General features: G+C 36.8%; 4 protein-coding genes across 4 annotated transcripts; 1 reads left to right on the top strand and 3 right to left on the bottom strand.

The window, feature by feature from the left end:
* On the bottom strand, window positions 1-1,167 carry LOC109721999 (RING-H2 finger protein ATL68-like). Its single transcript, XM_020249838.1, has one exon. The coding sequence runs from the start codon at window positions 873-875 to the stop codon at window positions 312-314; it is 564 nt and encodes a 187-aa protein (XP_020105427.1). The 5' UTR covers window positions 876-1,167; the 3' UTR covers window positions 1-311.
* LOC109722019 (pentatricopeptide repeat-containing protein At5g27110-like) lies at window positions 2,739-5,373 on the bottom strand. Its single transcript, XM_020249863.1, has one exon. It carries the CDS (start codon window positions 5,348-5,350, stop codon window positions 3,266-3,268), a length of 2,085 nt encoding a protein of 694 aa, XP_020105452.1. The 5' UTR covers window positions 5,351-5,373; the 3' UTR covers window positions 2,739-3,265.
* LOC109722531 (allene oxide cyclase, chloroplastic-like) lies at window positions 11,793-13,603 on the top strand. The gene is made up of 3 exons (XM_020250625.1): window positions 11,793-12,036; window positions 12,127-12,248; window positions 12,894-13,603. Exons 1-3 carry the CDS (start codon window positions 11,820-11,822, stop codon window positions 13,293-13,295), a joined length of 741 nt encoding a protein of 246 aa, XP_020106214.1. The 5' UTR covers window positions 11,793-11,819; the 3' UTR covers window positions 13,296-13,603.
* LOC109722115 (putative ribosome biogenesis ATPase nvl) lies at window positions 16,070-21,199 on the bottom strand. Its single transcript, XM_020250001.1, is given in 12 exon segments — window positions 16,070-16,186; window positions 16,283-16,393; window positions 16,492-16,560; window positions 16,644-16,779; window positions 17,126-17,830; window positions 17,917-18,407; window positions 18,769-18,833; window positions 19,140-19,200; window positions 19,400-19,435; window positions 19,793-19,881; window positions 20,051-20,172; window positions 20,997-21,199. Coding segments are annotated over 12 exon segments (2,205 nt in total).

The following is a 22,576-nucleotide window of genomic DNA, read 5'->3' as shown; positions in this document are numbered from 1 at the left end:
TTCAAAATGATTTTCACATTTATATCATTCAAAAATTTCATATACTCGGCCATGGCTCTAATCCTGCTAAAAAACTCACAATGCCAGAAACAATCCAATAAATTAAACTAAAACAATTGCAAACCCTAGAGTAGTGAAACCTGGGAAACACCACCTACCTACGTCACAATCACATGATTGCGGAACTAAAATAGCACTCTAGATTTACCTATATAAGAAACACAATGTAAAAAGGGACTAAACTTTAAAATGTACAGAGTTGAAAGGAAGAGATATCGAAAGATTGCCAGATGTAGAACCTGATCCGGAGATCACCTCCGCCGCCGATCGGCGGCGTACTGCGAGAGCGGTACGAGCTCGGAGAGCGGCGTGGAGAGCGGCGTGGGCATCGGCGAGGTGCGGCAAACGGGGCACGAGGCGTTGAGGCCGAGCCAGGCGTCGATGCAGGGGAGGTGGAAGTAGTGGCGGCAATCGGGCATCATCCGCAGCATCTCCCCCTCCCGGTACTCGCAGAGGCAGATCGAGCACGTGGGGTCTCCGCCGAGGCCCTTCGCGGCGGAGTACGGGAACTTCGGGTACGACCCGATCGCCGCGGGGTCGAGCCCTGCGGCGGCGCTGCCTCCGCCGCCGCGCCGGTCGTCGTCGTCGTCGTCGTCCTCGGCGACGAAGATTATCCGGGGGACGGCGACGCCACTGGCGGCGGCGGAGGCGTTGGAGTTAGGGTTAGGGTTTGTGGGGAGGCGGCGGCGGCGGCGGCAGAGGTAGGAGGCGAGGAGGAGGGAGGAGAGGAGGACGAGGAAGCCGAGGGAGATGGCGATGGCGTAGCCGAGGCCGAGGTTGCTGATGGTGGAGAGGAATGAGGAGGAGGAGGACATTGTGGGGAGGGGAGAGGAGGGAGGAGAGGGTTTTGTAGCATGATGATGGAGAGGAATGTGGGGTTAGGGTTTTTTTTGGAGATGCGGGAGCGGTGGGTGAGTTTCCCCAGCGACTGCATTTAATTCTCAGAGAAAGAGAGAGAGAGAAAGAGAGAGGGAAGAGGAGCGGACGCTGAATTTCTCAATAAATAACCCTAGGTTCAAGTTCAAATTCGATGTCGAATTGCACGTTGGACCCCCATTGTAGTTATCCTGTATTCCATGGCCCCTCGCTCGTGGGAAGTAGTCACAACCTCAGCTACAGAAAATACTTTTTTTTTGACTGATAAGTGATAACTATATAAACGCATAGGCTAAATTATATAAAATCTTTCTGTCAACATCCACTTTTTCACTTTTTTTTCTGTCATTTAAAAACCTACATTTTATTTTCATGAAAAAAAAAAAATATGCACTTCACCAATTACCGTTAGTGATCCGTTAGGGTTCCGTTAAAAAAAATTTTATGCCAAAAATATCCCACCGTCCTCTTCTCTGTTGCTTCGCTTCCCTCCGCCTCGCCGTTGCCTCGCCACCTTGCCACCTCGCCCTCTTCAACTACCTCACCCTCGCCCTCGCCCACATCCCCTTCGCCCTTCTCCGCCGCTCGCCCTCGCATGCCTCTCCATCCATGCCCACTCCGATCTCCTCCCGTCGCCGAAATGGGAGGGCAACGCGAGTGCAGGAAAAGCGGGCGAGCATGTGGAGGACAGTGGAGTCGAAACTGCGGTTGAGCGAGGCGCGAAGAACGGAAGAGGAGGGGCGACGGCTGAGCGAGGTTGGGGGAGAAGACGAAGATGGTGAGGGCATTTTAGTCATTTTGTCAGTGTACTCCTCTGTAAATATTTTTCAATTTTTAAGGGAGCAAAATATAAATTTTTAAATGACAAAAAAGAAAAATAAAAAAACAGGTATCAATAAGGGGGTTTTCTATAATTTAGCCAAACACATATTACATTTTGTCATTTTTGATTGAGAATCATATCTGTGGCTACTGTTGTTTTGCCGGTCTGTTTGAGTGTTTGTCTCCAATAATTAATTCTCGCTAATCACGTCCTATAGGGATCATCGAATCCATAGCAATATTAGAAAACTCCACAAAAAAAAAGAAAAAAAAAATGTCGTGTAAATTGTATTTGCAATATATTTTCTGTGCTAATAAATCGTGCGTAGGATACTGCTTGAATCTTTATGCCCTGCCAAAAAAAAAAAAAATAAATTAAATTAAATTAAAAATCGACTGAAGAAAGAAATACATCAAATAAACATAAATTATCCACCAGTAATAGCTATGCAGGTAATTAAGAAAACTGAGAGGATCATTTGCCTAGCAAAGTTTTCAAAGAGATTTTAAAAAAGAGCAAATGGATAAATTGCATGTTTGGTCCTCAAACTATGAGACGGATAACACTTTGGTCCTCAAACTTTAAGTTATTATAATTTTTGGCTTGAACTTTTAAAATTGTTACAATCAAGTCCTTATAATGCAATTTAGTTGATAAATGTTATGTATCATTAAGAGAAAAGTGATATAACAATGTTGTGATCCATAATGCGCCAATATTAAAATACTACATCACTCTATATTAGCAATGTATCAACATTTAACTAACTAAATTAGGTTGTGGAATTTGATCGTAACAATTTTAAAAATTCAAACGAAAAATTATAATAAAATTAAAGTTGAAAGGCAAAAGTGTCACCTCCGTCATAGTTTGAGGACCAAACATATAATTTACTCTAAAAAAAAAAAAAGCAGCAAACAACAACTTAAAACAAGCTCTGAATAATATCGCGGCAACATTTACTGTTAACATAGAAGTATCACTCCACAGCTTGCAATATATTATTATTTGCACTTTCAATAATTTTGTACAGATCAGATGACAAATTGACAATACGTGTTAAAAAATTGGAGACAGCTGAGGATTCTTCATAGTTGGGATATATCAAAACACAGACTCACACCAATTTTGAGGCAAGCATTTTGCAATCAAAGTGAAAAAAAAAAAACCTGCCTTTTGAAGTTTATCTTCTGTAAATACAGTGCTTGAAATTTTCTGGTGCATCTGCAGAGGTTCGTAAATCTTTCTGAGTTTTCCTAATCTTCGCTCCCTTATGTTTTTCTTATCGCGTCCGCCACATCCAATGCTGTTTCGTTAAACTAATAAAGCGTTGTAGAAGCTCTCAGCTATCACATAAGTTGAAATTGTAGATCAATGGAACCGACCACAAAGTGGCGACCTTCTCTTCTTTAAGTCGTGCAAAACTGATCTCTTTTTCGTCAGCTGAGTTGGTTGTTAATTATACAAGATTCGAAGCAATAGACAGAGCGCATTTTTAGGAAAACCCTAACCTCCTTCAAACCAACTGTAACCTGTTCTCTTTTCCAATTGGCTTTCCCTCAAAAGCCCTAAAACACCAATAGCTTCCTCCCTCCTGCCTGCTGAAATATAAGCATCAGCAAGCATCTTATAATTGGCTGCATTTTGTGGTTCCAACATTAAGAGCTGCTTCGCTGCTGCTTCTGCGATAACTAAATCACCATGCAATCTACAAGCACTAAGCAAAGTCCCCCATAATGCGGAATTACTTCCATGCTGAGATATTCCATTCTTTAGCAAATTATACGCATCAGCCAACCGTGCAGCACGACAGAACATATCCACCATTGAGGTAAAATGCTCGATCTCTGGCTCCAACCCGTAATCTTCTTTCATGAGTTTGAACACACGCCATCCCTTCTCCACAAGACCCCCATGGCTGCATGCGGATAATACAGCGAGAAAAGTGTAGTGGTTTGGTCGTACTTCCGTTCTCCTCATAACGTCGAAAAGATCGAGAGCCTCGTCAACCTTCCCATTCAACGCATATGCTTGTATTATTGAACTCCAAGAGACCACATCTTTTTCTTTAACTCCGTTAAAGACCTCGAGTGAATGCCCTACGCTTCCCGACCGGGAGTACATGCTGATAAGGGAATTAGCAATCGGGTTCTCCGATCTGAAACCTCTTTTTATTACGTGAGCATGCGTCTCCATCCCCTTCTTCAAGGATGGAATCAACGAGACTAATGAGAGCACCAATAAAAAGGTTGCTGAATCTGGAGCGATACCTCTCCTTTGCATTTGGAGAGCGAGCTCAAATACCATATCCACGTTTCCGAGCTCTATACAGGCTTTAATCACTGCATTCCACGCAATCACATCCTCTCTCACTTGAGCAGTTCCCTTCAAAAGATTGAGAGAGGTATTGAACTTTCCGCACTTGGCGTACATGTATACAAGTGTAGTCAGAAGAGATGAATCGGTTCCGAATCCAATGCTATCATGCAATATGTAATTCTCTTCGATCCATTTACCTTCTCTCCAATCGCCCAACTCGGCACAAGCAAGAAGCACATTCAGCAACATGGGCCTGGTGGGCTTAACTCCTTCATCGAACGCCATCCGACGGAAGAGCTTAAGAGCATCATCGGGCCGACCATGTTGAACATATCCACCGATCATAGAACTCCACGAGATTTCATCCTTCGTCAACATCCAATCAAACAATGCAGCAGCTGCGTCCAAGTTGCCACATTTATTGTACATTTCTGTAAGTGAATTCGAAACAGAGAGGTTGATTTCAAAACCGATTTTAATCACGTGAGCATGGAAAAGTTCCGCACTCTTCCGATCACCTAAATCACCGTACGCGGAGATCACGCTCACCAGGGTTGCGTCGCTCGGCAAAACCCTATGAACAAACCTCATCTTCCGAAACAAATCTACAGCCTCAAACAAAAACCCACCTTGCGAATACCCTGAAATCATCGCATTCCACGCCACAACATCTCTAGACGGCATTTCATCGAATACCTTACGAGCGAGTCCGAATTCGCCTGCTTTAGAGTACAAACCGATCAGCGCCGTCGCGACGAGGAGATCGGATCCGAGCCCTCTAGACCTAACAACGCCTCCAATCCAAAAACCAAATTCAAAATCCGACATTCGGGCGCACGCCGCGATCGCGAGGTGGAAGGTGTACCTATCCGGCCCACAATCCGACCGACCCATCAACTCGCGGAACAATTCCAACCCCAAACGAGGCGAATCGTGCCTCAAGAACCCTTTGATCATGGAGTTCCAAAGGAGGGGCTTCGCGGGTCGATCTCGGAGCGCGTCGAACACCGAACGGGCGCCGCGCGCGTCGCCGAGGGCGAAGTAGCGGGAGACGAGGAGGGAGGAGACGAAGACGTTGCTGCGGAGGCCGAGGGCGAAGGCGCGCGCGTGGAGGGATCGGAGGAGGGGAAGGGAGAGGGAGAGGTCGGAAATGGCGGAGGCTAGGGTTTCTTTGAGGTGTTGCCATGTTATTCGAGGTTGCGACGAAGCGGAATAAGTTCGGGGAATAACGAGGATTTTGAGCCTATCCCGGGTGGAATAAGTAATTCGCATGGCGCGAGACGCGCGCGCTTTTTGATTCGAAATCTTTTGTAGGCCCAAACAATAAAAATTAAAAGACAAATTTTGGTAATCCCTTAATATTTCATTTATTTTAATTATTAATATACATACATCACTAAGTTGAGCTGGAATACTATTAATAATATTTGAGCGCTTAGCTGTTAGATCTATACTTTAATCAATTTTATTTTTTAAATTATACTATTCGACCAACCACCTATTTAATTCCAAACCTTGGGGGATCACTATTATCTTAACCCTGTAATTTTTCGTCGAAAAGTTTAAGATTTGATAACAAAGAGCCCAAATACTATTCATAGGGCCAGGACTACTACACTCTTATAAGTATAGACTCTTTTGTAGTCATAGATTTTTGACCGTTAAATTAAGAAATGTGCGGTTAGGATAATAATGATTTTTGTTAGGCTAATAGTGGTTCCTCCTAGGGTTGACTGGTTGGTTGGTTGAATAGTATGATCTAATAGATGGAAATGGTCAAAGGAGTAGATCTAACGATCGAAAACTTATGAGTATAGAAAGATCTATACTCATAAAATTATAATAGCTGAACTCTTATTAATAGTATTCTAGCCTAATTCTATATATCACTGTATGGTTCACTTCACGGATTTATTTAGTCACCGTATATATTTATATATTTTAAAGTAGATAAAAAGTTTAGACTTGCCGGACGAAATCTCAAATGAAATAAAAGAATACTTCATACACATTACAGAAAAGAAATTTAAATAATTATCTAACTAAAAAAAAATTCGGTTTAAATAAGATGATTTAAAAATTAACCTATCAAATAAATATTTTTTTAAAATTTAAAATAATGGATTCAAATTAACTTTAAAGTTTTAAATTTGATTCATAAATTTAAATCTAAATTCGAACTTTCATTTAAATTTTGGAATTAGTTCAAATTGTTAAATTTTGGATACATTAAAAAATAATTATATGTTATTGTAACACATAAAATATATTTACAGCATAACTAAATTGAAAACATACTTAAAAATACATCAAAATTTAAAAATAAATAAATTAAAAAATAGATTCATACCATCAATAACAATTTATTTTAAAATATAAATTCATAATTTACCTTAACTTTAATTTTATATTTAAATTTATTAATTTTGTAAATACAAGTATGATGCGTGCACTATAAGTCTATAACTAATAGTATAAAAAGAGTAAAAAATTGGATGCACTTTTAAATTTAATTTTTTGGCTTTTTAAAAATATAAAAGCTATGGGCTAGAATTGGGCTTCACAAATTAGGCCCAACATTATATCAGACCCATTTGGGCTCTACCCAATTTCAGCCTATATCCTAAAACTGTATCTGTTTGTTTGTGTGTGCGCGTGCGCGTGTGAATAGGGCAATCAATGAGCTGAACACGAGTGAGCTGAGATCAGCTTATTCGCTTGTTTATTAATCAAGCCAAACACAAATTGGTCTATTAAAATATTGAGCTGAACAATCTAGCTCTTATTTAACTTACTTATTTACAAGCCAAACACACGAGTTGGTTTGTGAACAATTAAGTTAGATAATTAGCGTTACTACTGGATGAAAATTACAAAAAAAAAAGAGAAAAGAATCTTAATCTAATAATTAAAAAGCACCAAATATAGATCTCTTTATATTTGGGTTGGTCAAAAATCCAAATAAGTAGAAATTTGTAACATATATATATTCAACCTATATTGAGATCTATATTGAGCTGAACAGGAATGAGCTAATCTCTGCTTGTATTTGGCTTATTTATTAAAAGAGCAATTATCTCAAACTCACGGGGGCGTTTGATGCAGCGTAAAATGAGCCAAAAGATTATTTTCGGTATGGAAAAACATGCTTTCCTTTGTTTAGTTCGATATAAAAATATTCTTTCATAAAAGTATATTTACGGATCTAGTAAAAAATTTAAGTTTTCATTTTTTATTATTTTTCAGTAGAAAATGAGAACTTAATGTGCGCAAAATTTTTTTTATTTATTTTTTTCACCGGACCAAATAAATGTGATTTTTTTTTCATTTAATCGAACAAATGTTAATGAAAAATTACTTTTGTTATTATATAAATCAAATCAAATACAGTTAGTGTTCTATGGTTTAAAGTATATCAAGTTAGTATTCTATAGTTTTATTTTTATCTTTTCGTCTGTTTTTTCGTTAATATTTCGTTAAATTATATATAAAAAACTTCAGATACCCCATCTAAGTTTATTGAATATCCATTTAGTATTTTTTAGTTTTAACTTTGTCACTAATTTAACGAAAAAATTAATGAAATCGATAATAAAAAGATAAAAATGAAACCACATAACACTAAATTGATGCACTTTAAACCACATGGTACTAAAATGAGAAAATATGAAACTACAATGATGGAATTTAAAGTTTTTTCCAAAAATTTTACACAAGTGCATATTATTCTACCATGTATGCCATTATAATATTTAATTAATAAACAATAATTTTCAAGCCAAGTTCCATCCGAACTGTACCAATGAAACTTTGTTACTCTTTTTATTCAACAAAATGATAAATAATTGTGCGTCCCTAGAGCAAGTGACAAAAGGCTTGATAATTGGTATCCGAGGTTTTAAGTTCGAATCCTAATTGATTCACATTTTTAGCTAAATTTATTTTTAAATGAAATAAACGAAGCGAGTATCGTACTATCTATCTCTCTAAAAAAAAAAAAAGAAAAAGAACAAAATGAGAAATACAAGAATTTTTTTTCCTTATAAACTCAAGATAATTCTTAGTTGATTTTTTATTTCTTTTTTTTTTTTTTTTTTTTTTGGTGAAACAAATTTGAACGTACTCTGCCGTGTTCACTTAAAGAGCCGTAGCTATTTTATGCACCACGTGATGCGCCTTTTCCTTTTTGTAGAAATAGCGTGGAAAAAGGTCGGGACTCTGAAATAGCCCCTCAACTTTTTTTTTATTTTATTTATATTTAAATATTGATGTTGGTCCCCTCACCTTTTAATTTTTTATTAATTGTTAATTAATGTATTTAAATTTATTAAATTTCGATAAAAAGATATTAATAAATTTGGGAAAATTTTGATTTATTTTTTCACTCGAGGAGTCTCTGTACATTTTTATTTATCTTTTTTTTAAAGAACTTTTTTTTTAGATTTCTTACAATTATATTTACTGCCACTCTCCTTGACTATGTTTTTTTTAAAAAAAATTAGAGAGAGAGAAGATCCCTCGTGGCTTATTTGGTTGTAAATTTGAGATTTTAAATTTGGTTGCTGCTTCGGAAAAGATTACCCACGCCTGACAGATTACTGGCCCGCAGAATGAGGGTGCATTAGCACTGCGTCTTCTGCGCTTTTCCCGTAGAAAACTGCTACCACCTTTTCTCCAACTGTGTCTTTTTTCGCTACCTCTTACTTACCACAGAGGGACAGGTGCCACCGCCTGATGCCCTAGGGGATGTTCGAGATCTATGGATTAAAACTGACAACATCACCGACGCTGCTTTGAGGTCAAGAAGCTTAACCCGCCTAGCTGGAATTTGATGGGTCGTGTGGACGGAAAGAAATAATATCATCTTTCGAGCTAAGACACACAACGTTTTTCATTTTTCCAAAAGGCTGATACTTTTGTTAGGTGAGAGGTCCGAGTATCTCTGACCACCTGGATTCCATCTATTGTGCTTCTTCTTTTTTCTCTCATTTTGTTTTATTGTGCTCTCTTTTTTTCTTTTATTAACTTTCGTCTTTTTTGAAAGTTCTAACTGTTTCCATCCTGTATCGCTTAGTTTATTTTCACTTAAGAAATGAAACGGGTAGCTTGCTATTTTTTCTCAAAAAAAAAAAATCAAAAAACAAAAATCAAATGTATCACGTGAATTGCGACAATATATTATCTATATATTCACACTACTTTTTTTTATCATCTACTTTTGTTTTTTCTTTTTAGGAATATTGGGTGGCGGAATCGCTTTAGGGCACGTTTGACTCCACGGTTGTTCCTATCACCGTCCACGTTCGTAATCTTTATATATATATATATATATATATATATATATATTTGACACAAAAATAATAAGCTATTTTGAGTATCTTAGTCATTGCATGCGCAGGAAAAAAAAGGTCTCGGTTGGAGAAAGGAAAGCATCTACTGTTTCTCCTCCTCCCATTGTTGTTTTGATTTTGATTTTTTTTTTTTTTTCTTCTTTTTCTTTAAGATTCAAAGAGATAAAATCTATCTATTTTATTCATTTTTGTCAATTTCTTCGCCAACTGTACTAGATAGATCATATACCGACTGACAATGAACTCTTCTTGTTGTGTTGTTGATTCAGCTTTCTCTTGTGTGTGTGAGCATGCTCGAATGTGCTTGTCCGTGTGTGGGCGCGCGCGCGCGAGTGCGTAAGCTATTATGTGACATTTGACTATAACCTCTCAAAACTATCTTGAAGAAGTTGTTGAGTTTCGGCCAAAAATATAAAAAATTTAAAAAATAAAATTTATTTGTTTTGACTATAATTTTGGTAGATGTATTGCAGAGTCAAACTGCTAGAAAAGAGAATAGTAGCTTCTTGATTTATCCTTGAAATTTCCAATGAATGCAAAGACAAATATTTCTAAAAATATTTTTTTTCCTCCAATTTTATAATTTAAAAGCTTATATTAACATTTCGTCTAAATAAAAATTATAAGCTCTTAGTTTTTCTATGTCAATTGTTCCAAAAGTCAGTAAACAATAAATTGTTCCTACGTAATATATCTGAACTATAAATTATTTTGAATCGGCTATCTAATTTTTTAAAATTTGAATTTCACTATCCAATCTGTCAATTTATTCAATTTGTATTTTGACTTTAAAAATTAAGCTAATTATTTTATTTTAATAAATTTATAGCTGCGAGGAGTGCACAATATATACTAACTAAATATGTGAAGATAAATAATGATTTCAAATTTTGAATATTAAAGTGTTGTTGACAGACTCAAATCAAACAAATTGAACGATTGAATATCTAGTAAAATTAAAATAAGGTTGAATAATTGATTTCAAATGATCTGTAATTAAGATAAGTTATCTACGTTAAAAGTATAGTAAATTAGTAATCTCGCACTAATTTATCCATAATATTATTTTTGACAATATTAATTTTTCTAATTTGACGGTTTTGTCGTGTAGCATGGTGTGCACGGACCACCAAACCTTGTTGTGGGTCCCATTCTCCACTGTAGAGAGTGTATTATTTGAGCCAACCACTACGCACGTGGCCGCATGTTTAACTCGTGCACCCGTTCTATAATTGTAAAATATACTTCAAGCAATTGTAATTATATATATTTTATTTGATTAAATATAATAGAAAGGAGATAAAAATGTATAAAATTTATTTTAATTATGAATTATTTTGAATCGACTATCTAAATTTTTAAAATTTTAATTTTACTATTCAATTTTTTAATTTGTTTGATTTAAATCAGTCAACGATTACCGTGTGACTTTAAAATTTAATTTTGAAGTTTTGAAGTATTGTTGACTAGCTTCAATCAAACAAATTGAAAGGTTGGATAGTAAAACTAATTTATTTTTAAAAAATTATATAATTAATTTAAAGTGGTCCATAGTTCAGATAAATTATATATATTTTTATTTAGAAAGTGATACAATTGTAAATAATTTGTTTAATTGTATATTTGTATGCGGTTAAACAGTACATTTATATAAAAAAAACCTTATGTAGGATATCTATTAATAATGTTATTTAGAGAGATAAAATGATCTTTTATTTAAAATTGATGTTTCCAACTATGGCCAATTTCAACAGAGTTTTAATTGTTATAGTGGAGCCTACTCATATATTCCAACTATAGTGATTGAATTTAAATATATCAAATCAAATATTAAATTTAAATTTATATATAATTATAATGGTAACTGAACGGAACCAAACAACCTCTTAAGCAAAAGATCAATCTTGTATCTACATAATTACTTATTTATGTAACTTTGCTCTATCATGATATTGGTTATGCTACATTTACAATTACTCTATAATAAAATTACAAATGTCAAGCAGATTTTTATATTGCAAATTAAACCATCTAATAATAACCAAATAAAAGGCTCTAAACTTGTAAATTATTAAAAGTAAAATACAAAATGACATATGGTGTAAACATTAATTATTTTTTTAAAATAAAATAAAAATTTAAATGAGATAAATTCTTTTAAAACAAAATATTTTAGCTGTTTGGCAACTACATTTCATTTTCATACCCATTCCTACTAATTTCCACCACAACGTTCTCGAATATTCCTAGACCGAGTTCACCACGTCATCTATTGACCGTTCAAAAAAGAGCCTTTTCCCCTCTATAAAAGGACAAACCCTTCCTTCCACCTCATCCTCCTCACCCGACGAAGACGAAGACGAAGGCGAAGCTCTCACCCCTCCCCTCCCATGGCGACGGCCCTCAAAGCTCCCTCCCTCTCCCTCTCCTCCCCCACCACCCCCACCACCCACTCCCTCCCCAAATCCCCCCTCCTCTTGTCGTTCCCGAGCACTTCCCTCTCCCAATCCCCCAAATTAGCGCTCTCCACGCGGAGAAACCCTAGCCCTACGGTTTCCGCCTCCCTCTTCTCCAAGGCGAAGCAAACGACCAGCGACTCGAGATCAAGTAAGTGTTCTCACCTCGGATTTACTCGACGTGCTTCGATTTCTCGTAGATCGCTAACGCAGTGGTTGTTTGGGATCGGGCGTGGATCAGCGAAGGTGCAGGAGATGCACGTGTACGAGATCAACGAGAGGGATCGGAGTAGCCCCGCGTACCTTCGCCTCTCCGGGAACGAGGTCAACTCCCTCGGCGATCTCGTCCCCTTCTCCAACAAGGTGAGCTTGCTCCCCTCCGATCCGCTCTCTAGAATCTTCTTAAACCCTAAAGTTGCTCTGTTTGGGATCAAATCTGAGCAGTAGAGTTCAATTGATTTCAGTTTAGCAATGAATAAGAATTGAATTAAATTTTGTTTCTCTTTATTATTCGGAAAAAACAGGAGAAGTTATTTGGATGTTTCTGGTTTTGATTTTATCTAAGTTTTAGCTAAATAAAATATTACAGGTACATGATCCTGTTTAACAGAGCCATAGAAGAGTGCAGATATATTAACAACTAGTAATAAATATATCTTCTCAAACTAGAAAATTTGGTTGTTTTGTAAATTTTACTAGATCGTTCTAAATTAATACTAATCTTGCTAATTAATAGAATCAAGCAACAGATTTGAGGAACCTAAAATTCCAGCACATGATCCAGGAGAAGCACAATGCTAAAGAGTTTTACAAATTTTGTTCTTGTGACCGTATTTAATTAGTAAAAATAAATATCAATCACAAAGTGATTCTCATAGCTCACAAGACAAAGAATAAAATCCAATCATTAAAATTTTGAATTATTATTATCATAGAAGTTGTTTGTAAGAATAGTATTTTTTTAATTGTGAAAAAAATTTGAATTTAAATTTGAATTGTGTAATGAAGCTGTACCACGGGAACCTGGAGAAGCGGCTGGGGATCACGGCGGGGCTGTGCATTTTGATCCAGCACGTGCCGGAGCGGAACGGCGACCGCTACGAGGCGATCTACAGCTTCTACTTCGGTGACTACGGCCACATCTCCGTGCAGGGGCCGTACCTCACCTACGAGGAGTCGTACCTCGCGGTGACCGGCGGCTCCGGCGTGTTCGAGGGCGTGTATGGGCAGGTCAAGCTGCAGCAGATCGTGTTCCCTTTCAAGCTCTTCTATACATTCTACCTTCGCGGCATTCCTGAGATCCCACGCGAACTTTTGGACACGCCGGTGCCGCCCTCGCCCACCGTGGAGCCCACCCCGGACGCCAAGGCCGCCGAGCCCCACGCTGCAGTGAAGAATTATACCAATTAGCGCGACGGCGGTGGCGGGGGAGACGGAATTTTCATCCTGTATTGAAGACAAAAAAAGAGAAGGGACAAAATAAAATTGTAGATTGTTGTATGTTGGTTTTTAGTGTGGTGTATTAGTAGTTGATTAGTGCAGTAGCTATTGTTCTGATCGTGTTTCTGACCCTTTTTCTTCTTCTTCTTATTTTTTTCCTATTTTGGTTGGGCGAGGGTATGTATAATTACTGGGCCTGTAGTTGCCTTTGTGGCCATGTTTTGGACCTTTAAGAGAGATCAAGCAGCTTATATTTAGGGTGCGTTTGGTTTGCACTATCTTTTAAAGATTCCTGGTAATCCAATGGAAATAAAAAAATATGACGGTGTTTGGCTAAACGCACTAAGTAATCTAGTTGGTAATATTGGATTCACTTGGGAATAAGATTCACCCCAAAGTACTAATCTCATTCCCTTGAGGGAGGGTGGGTATCCTCATATTAATGGATTGGGGTAATCATAATATGTCTAATCTCTTTCTTTCTTCCTACCCGCCGGCTAATTGATATTATTTTTCTTTACACTCTAACCTTATATCTCTCTCTAAACTTATTTTTCTCTCTAAATTTCAACTTTTTTTCTCTCTCTAAACTAAGCTTTCTCTCTCTCTCTCTTTCTAAATTTCAACTCTCTCACTCCCTCTAATTTCGACTATATTTTTCTTTCTATTTTTTTAATTATGCTCACTCTCTCTAACTTATACTCTCTCTCCCTTTTTTCTAAAAAGATGTTGAAATTTTTTGTAACATTATCTAAAATTAAATAAATAAATAAATTAATTAATTGTATATTTTTTGTAATATTAAATAACATGGCTAATTAATATTACCGTGCGAACCAAACACATGAATTCCACATTCTTAGTAATAGGATGAATAGGAATAAGATTCTCGAATATCTTTTATTCCTAGTAATCTTTCATAATGCGAACCAAACGCACCCTTAGTGTCATTGAGAAGTTTTATGTAGTTTAGTAAAAGGGTTTGTTTCTTATGCCGCTGAGCGAACCAAAATTGTCGAGCTATCTTTTGTCATGCCGCTAAGTGAACCAAAATTGTCGATCTAATCTTTTCAGATACGCGACAAATTAGTCACTCTCAAATTCCTTCTTTTTTGAAAACATAATTGTAGAAAGTATGTTAGTGGTACACTTAATTCCTCGTTAATTTTATGGACGGTGAAAGCTTACGTCACAGAACCGCCACCAAGGAGCAGTAGTAAGAGATTTGATCAAGATCGTCGTCTGTTAGCAGATGATTTGATAGGAAAGAATAACATAATTTTTAAGATCCAATCTTTTGAGATCTTACTATCCGCTAGACAAATCCAGAACATAATTAGGCTAAATTTTGTAACTTTTAGTGACTCGATTTGATTGGAAAATATAATTATCATTTTTTAAATTTTTTTGTTTTTATTTGTCCTATTCTCTTTATTATTTGTTAAAATTGCATTTTTTTAAGGGGATAAGTGATTACCCATCACTGCTTTTTAGTGGGCAAGCAGCATCGCCAGCTTTACAAAAGGACGGTGTCAGAAATGTTTTGTTGACAGATACACTTTCCTCCGTTCGCGCGTACAAATTTTCTGCACCAATAACGTTGGACGGCATATTTCCCAATGGGATCAGTCCAATGGGATCAGTCTATTTTGCAGAAGATGACCATTTTTTTTATTTTATTTTATTTTATTTTTTTTTGTTTAAGCATATTTGAATGATTTAGATTATGTCAGCCTGACCTACAACTAAACTCGGACATAGTAGACTAGCGTTGTCAACGAACCCAACATAAGCGAGCTGAGACCGATTATTTATGAAACGAGCCAAATATAAACTAACTTATTAAAGCATTGAGTTAAAAAATTTAGTTTGTGATCGACCGTCCCTAGAGCAAGTGGCAAAGTGCTTGGTGGTTGGCACCCAAGACCCAAGTTTGAATCATAGTTGATTCATATTTTCAACTAAGTTTATTTACGAAGTGGGTAGCGTGCTACCTCTCTCTCTCAAAAAAAAAAAAAAATTCAGCTTGTGTTATCTTACGAAAAACAAGTTAAAATTATTAAAAATAATATACATGTAAAATAAGACTAGTGCTGTCAACGAACTGAATACGAGCGAGCTGAGACCGATTATTTATGAAACGAGCCAAATACAAACTAACTTATTAAAGTATCGAGGTAAAAAATTCAGCTTATGTCGTCTTATGAATAACAAGTTAAAAGGATTAAAAATAATAAGTATACATATAAAATAAATTTAGACCCAATGACAAAAAAAAAAAAAAAAAGTTAAATAAAATTGCCGTTGCCGGGGATCGAACCCGGGTCAGGGATCGAACCCGGGTCACCCGCGTGACAGGCGGGAATACTCACCACTATACTACAACGACTTTGATGCCTAAAGGATGGTAATAAATACTTTTGTAATAATCGACAAATTTACGACAAAAATGTTTCTTCCCCACAGTTTGAATAAAAATCTCAGCTTGCATAAATGAACTAACAAAAAAATTACTCCCACAAATCAGTATAACCACTGTGTCACTGTCCACAAACACAATGTTACTCAATGAACACAAAGCTGAAACTGAAAATAAATTTACGTAACTTAACATATAATATAAATGCACACCTAACTGCATCAAAAAATAGAAAACTTAACATTGTCCCTTATTTTTCTACAAGTTGGGATCCATATATGTAGATATGTATATATCAGGGGAGCAATGTGCATTCAGTAATGTATTACATGAAATATGGTAGTTGTTCTCTCTTCTTTCTTGAGCCCCCCTCCCCGTACAGTTCATTCCACTGCTTCATTTGATTCATTGCAGCGCTCTCCGAAGGGAAACTCGCGGCGACCTGCGTCGTATCATTCGCAAAGTTTTTTAAGAAAAGGCACCAGATATATACAGTGCTGTAATTTTGGTCTGAAAAAAGAAGAGCAAATTAACTCACTTGATTCTGCGCCTGTCGCAAATCTTCCATGTTTAGTGGCCTGAGAGTAATTGTTGGCTTCTCAGTCAGAGTCATTTTTTCTGGATCAGTAGTTTGATTCGTCACCTCCTGCTGAAATGATCAATATATTTTAAAAATCTGTAGAGATCAAAATCATTGGAACACTTGATTTTCATTCAATAGAAGGTCGAAAAATAAAAAATTCTTACCATGTTGTTTTCTGCATCCTTTTTAAGTAGATCCCGAACAGGGCGATACGCCGCGGTTACACACAGGTTCTGCATCAAAATATAGCTTATAAGGTGACGATGAATCATTCACTAGTGTCGCAAAATGCCTGTAAGGAAGGAAACATGCATACCTTAAGATCACTCCCAGTGTATCCATCGGTCATCGCCGCCAGCTCCTGATAATCAACTCCCTCAACATTTTCTTTCGACAAAAGTTTCTTCAGAATCAGTTCCCGGCTCTCTTTGCTCGGTAGGCCGACCATAATTCTGTTCAAAGCATGTGTTAGATTTGGAGAAAGAAGCGAGACGATATCTATCATTGAGCGCTTATTTGACCTGGCTTTTAGAACAGCATTTCTACTCTACGGAGTTACGAGGAGTTTAGTGAATGGAAAGCCCAAAGCATTTGTTACAGCAAAAAGCAGAATTGATCTTTTTGGGCCCCACACAGAGAAGCTCTATTTTGAAGCTTCTACTGAGATCATTCTAGTCTTTTTTTTTTTTTTTTTGTGTTGCTTCTTTAAACAACTTTAGTCAAACAGTACTTCCACAGAAGCTCAGGCCGAGTTAAACAAACCCGAAATACAACTATCGACAGTACCACCGCACGAACCTGCGCTCAAACCTCCTAATAACCGCGTCGTCGAGGTCGAATGGCCTGTTAGTTGCGCCGAGAACAAGGATCCGCTCCTCGGAATTCGTCAGGAGCCCGTCCCAGTGCGTCATGAACTCATTCTTGACTCTCCTCGTCACATTGCTTTCATGGTGATGATTCCGCTGCGAGAGCATGCTATCAACCTCATCCACAAAGATGATTGTAGGAGCAGCCTTAGCAGCCAGTGTGAACAATGCTCTCACATTCTTCTCGGCTTCGCCGTACCACTTCGATGTGATGGAAGAAGACGAGACGCTTATAAAGCTCGCGCCCGACTCCCTCGCTATGGCCTTCGCGAGCATAGTTTTTCCGGTCCCTGGCGGCCCGAACAGCAGGATTCCGCGGCACGACTTCAGCAGGCCTGTCTTGAAGAGTTCGGGCCGTCGAAGAGGAAGCATGACCAACTCCTGAAGCAATTCTTTTGTGCCGTCCATTGCGCCTATGTCGTCGAAAGCCACATCGATTCGATTTGGCGGTATAAGCTCCGAACTCATCTTCGTCTCATATTTATTCTCTGGAACAACATTCTATAAGAAAACACAGTAAGAAAATCAAGTTACGAAAGTGTGAATAGGACTAATAGCATCATAAATTGAAGTGTTAGTAACCTTTTTTTCCCGCTCCGAAAGGAGATTTTCGATTTGGCTAGCTGCATTGGATAAACTGTCAAAGAAGAAGTTAGTTAGTAAACTGCGAAAAGAAACAGACAAAGAGAACTCATTTAAAACCATGAAATACAGTACTCTTACCTTGTCGAAGGAATGATGAGCTTCCCGGATCTATATTCGGGATCCTTGCCATTCAAATGGTTCGAAACGGCCCCCAAAACGATGTTCTTCATCTGGGGCTTGAGATCCCTGTCGGCAGGTAAACAAACCGAATCCAAGTCGTCGCAATCGATATTGTTTTCTGCTAATATATGTCTGAGCAGGTTTCTGTCATGCTGAGTTTTGATGGTTTGTGCATCGTTTTTCATCTGCGATCTCCAGACAGACAAATTGCTCTCGTCTCGAGGAGGCTCAATTTCTATGCGGTACGGGAATAGATTGGCAATCTGCAGTTTCACATTTTGAGTATCGGGTTTAACCAACCTCGAACCGATGATCACTACTCGCCTTTCAGATAAATCGTCTAACATTTGACGAAACAAATAGTACATCCTTGTCGATCTGTCCAAAAGGTCCTCGACATCCCTGATGTAAAGAACAGTGGGGCCGGTTGTGGAGACCGAAAGCAGAACCTGGACAATGACGGTTCGGAGATCATAATTAGCGCTTCGCGGTTCACGTGCTCGCAAATTCGAGAGTGATACAATTTAGTCTGAGTTGTTTTGAGTGGAAAAGGTTCAGTAAAAGAGTTGTGTCACCTCATACCAATGCTAACAGTTCAAATTCTAGTAATTTTTGCATGCAATTCTCACATTTTGTGTGTGTGTGTTTATTTACGTCTGCGCGCGTATGATATGTTCAAAACTGTATGAGTGTCTTATGCAAATTAATTAACAATGTTCAAGATAAGCAAAACTTAAAATGGCCCTGAAAATTAAGAGAAAAGGACAAGAAAATATATATCAAAGAAAAAGAACTTAGAAAAGGATGTACCTTTTGAAGTGATCCAATGAGAGCTTTTTCACTGATACACGAATGAGCACTTCTTTTGAGAGGAACTGCAACATCAGAAAATTCAAGAAAATAAAACAAAACAAACAAATAAAAGACAAATCAGGAGATTAATGCGTTAAATTGATCTTATAACAATTATGACGATTTTGATATATCATACTTGAACCAACCAAGATTTATGAAAAAGCAAGTTTCCGTGCAAAATGTATAAGCCGAATACTGTCGCAGCAGTAACATATGCATAAAATGCGCAAAATACATACTAAAGAGATTTCACTAATAATAGCATAACTATCCAAAAACTGCATTTGGAAAACACAATCAATTAATCATTGTACGCGCATTAATACCTCTTACGTCGAGCCATTCAGAAATTGTTTGAACAACATCGAATAAATAAGAAGTAGATTCCTGCAGGTAGTAAAATTAAAAACTCGTCAGCAATGTTAGTTACAGTTAATCAAATAAACACAAATATAAATATGAACACGAATGTATACACATAAACAAATATAACAGGAATATAAATAAAAATATATATAAACATCGAAATAAACATGAATCTGAGTGAAATGTGTCAGTTAAAATTAAATAAAATGGCGAATTTTACCGAAGTTTGGTCGGGGCAGCCATTTTTGCAGCGAACCTGCAACCACATGCCATGGCCAGCGTCAAAATCGCATAGTTGTAAATGAAACAAATATATTGCTAGCTCCTAAACTTCTCAATTAACCATTTTAATCCCCAAACTTTTCATATATTACAATTCTCTTCCTAATATAACTGTTTCAACCCCTGAAGTAAAGAAGGTATTATACGAGTGACTATTTTACAGGTAAAGAGTTACACATTGTCGCGGTCGAAAGTTGCAGTATACGAGAAAATTTAGCGACTAAAGTGTTTAAGTAAGAAGTACGGAAAATAAGACGTAATATTGGGATGGTACATGAATCATCCACAAATTTAAAAACAAAAATTATAGTTGCAACTTTTTTTAACTGACCTTAAATTTAAAATTGGCGATATCAAGCATCAACAACTTGGCCCCAAAGAAGCTAGAGAAAGCCTTTGCAAGCATCTGCATATAAAGCTCTGCATAGAGAAAGAATATGTATATTAATGTACCTCAGAATCTAAACCCCTTTTTTTTTTTGTACTTTTCATTTTGGTGTCTCTTTGCGCTCTTTTACGAGCCTCGTCGTTTCATATATGTAGCTAAATTCATACACTTAATGAATAAAGCAGGTAACATGAAATGAACCTGAGGGGCCGGAGAGCAACATTGCGTGCCAGCGTGGGACCAGATTTTTAACTTCTTTTGACCACTTAGGTCGGTACAAATGAAAATATCCAAACTGCTTCAGCGCGGTTCTGGTGTGTGCACTGCAAATGATCACATTGTTACAAGATGTAAGAATCATAATTTACAAACCTCAAAAAAAAAAAAAAAAAAAAAAAAAAACTCCCCGCAAACAGATTAAATGAAGCAAACAGTGGTTAAAAGGAAAAAAAAAAAGTTTAGAATACGTTTTGAACCATAAAATATTTGTTCTCTAAAAAGATATAATTAGAGTATGTTATTTTGTTATAGCAAAATCTTCGTTATGCAGTTTTTTTTGTTATATATATCAGACTTCTACTTTTCCGTCGTTGAAATTGAAATCTTAAAAATTTATAACACCAATAAACAAAAACAATAGAACTAATTTGATAGCTTGTTTGATCCCACTTTTGTTTTCAGTTTTAGCGACCCCAAAAAAAAAATCTTGCAGCACGAAGAAAAAAAAAAAAAATCTTCTGTCTTTTAAAAACAAAAGCTCTAAATTAAGGTTTTCGATTTTACTAAAACTGTGAAAAGTTAAATTACTAACTGCACTAATCCAACAGGACTTCATTAAATGCTATTACTGTGAAAACAAAAAACAATTTGAAGATTTAAAAAACGACAAATTACACCTTTGGCCCTCAAATTCTAATTTATTATAAAGTTCGAAACCCACGACCTAATTTAGTTGGTTAAATATTAATATATTACTAACGTAGAAGTGGTACGACGATAGTAATTAAAATACTGCATCACTTCAATATCAACGACTTTTCGATATTTAGCCGATTGCAATAATTTACAAATTCTAATAAAAATTTATAATAAATTAAAATTTGAGAACTAAAATATCGAGCGGCTCATAGTTTGAAGAGTAACAAACCTGAGGTAGCGAGGGAACTCATCGAAGGTGGCTTGGGCGTTCTTCCCATCCACAATCTCCTTCCGCAGCGCCGTTTCGACGTCGCTTTCTCGCACGGATTTGGACCATTCCATCATCTCGTCGCAGAACACGAGTCCGAGCCCGATTCCGAGCCCAATCGCGCCGCCCACCACGACTGCGCCGACCATGTTGTGCATATCCATCATCACCAGTTGCAGCAGCAGTAGGTGCAACGCTAATTGGTTCCTCCTCCTCTTTTTCACACTAATTATTATTATTGCAATTAATGTTATTATTTTGATGATCGCATTAACAAGTATAACAATGAACATCTTCCTGTAAAAGAAAATATTATAATAAGAAAATCTGGGGGAGGCTTGATTTTTATAACTATTTGTTAGTCCTAGTTCGAATCGAATTTTACAACTTTTTTTAATATAATTTGGTAATCGATATCTAATATTATTGAGACTCAAAAATTGTTTGTGCCGCGAGAGGGTTCGGATTAGAGAATAGGAGATCTTTTCGATTACATAAAGATATATACATATATTGTTATTATAAACATTAATTTCTTTTTTTTTTAAGATTATATAAATATATATATCTAAGTATTATTTGTTAATGCGCATGGATATATTTGGCTCGAATTGCCCGATAAGTAAGCTTAGTTAGGATAATCTTGATAGTTAAATATGTTTAATTGAATCTAACCCGACCCGACCCGTGACAAATCCTAGTTCTACCATGACATTCCTAAATAGGATTACACATAACTTTTTAATAATATTTTTTTTAAAAAAATTTATAGATGAACCATCATGCATACTTAAATTGATTACTGAGTTTTGTTCACAAATTAATTAGATGGGTATATAAACTCTTTATACGAATGCGTAATCTCAAACTTTAGAAGAGGAGAGGGTCTATCCGAGTCCACATTTTCCACCAATGCATAAAGCATCTAAAATAAAAGAAATTGATGCTGACCGTTAGATCTGCCAGTTGGACGGTGATGCTCGTGATACGAGTTTTTAGGTGCAAATTTGTAAAATTATTATTAGAAAATATTTTAAAGTATTTAACTTTGCCTGATTATTTATTTCGAATCATTCATTTTGTGGGGTAAAATTTCAATAGGGAGTTTCTCGATATCTCATTGGAGGGTCGCCGATCTGTTATTGCCCATTAATGGTTGAATTATTTATTAATTCTTAGATAAAGATAAAAAATGACGTGGTGATAAATTTAGACTCTCCAAGAGATTATTTGTGTCTCTTCCATAGTTCCATGCACTAAAAAATACTTTAGAATATATGAAATTTAGATTTCAGAATTTCTAATGCTTTGGATTTTGTATGTTTGACTCTATGATTTGTAAATTCAGGTGGCCTTAGGGGTGTAAAACGGGCCATGCCTTGGTCCAGCATAGCTACTGCAGCATGGTGCCGGGCCGGGACGGCTCCCGGCCCGGCTCTATGGGCCGTGCTAGGCCAATCTTCTTGGGCCCAACAGACAGGCATGGCAGGACCCAATATAGGCCTGGGCCGTGCCGGGCCCAAGGGAGGGACTTGGCTCCG

This window comes from Ananas comosus, linkage group 16, assembly GCF_001540865.1.
Source record: "Ananas comosus cultivar F153 linkage group 16, ASM154086v1, whole genome shotgun sequence".
In the NCBI taxonomy this organism is placed as follows: domain Eukaryota; kingdom Viridiplantae; phylum Streptophyta; class Magnoliopsida; order Poales; family Bromeliaceae; genus Ananas; species Ananas comosus.
This window is presented reverse-complemented; position numbering and strand designations above follow the sequence as displayed.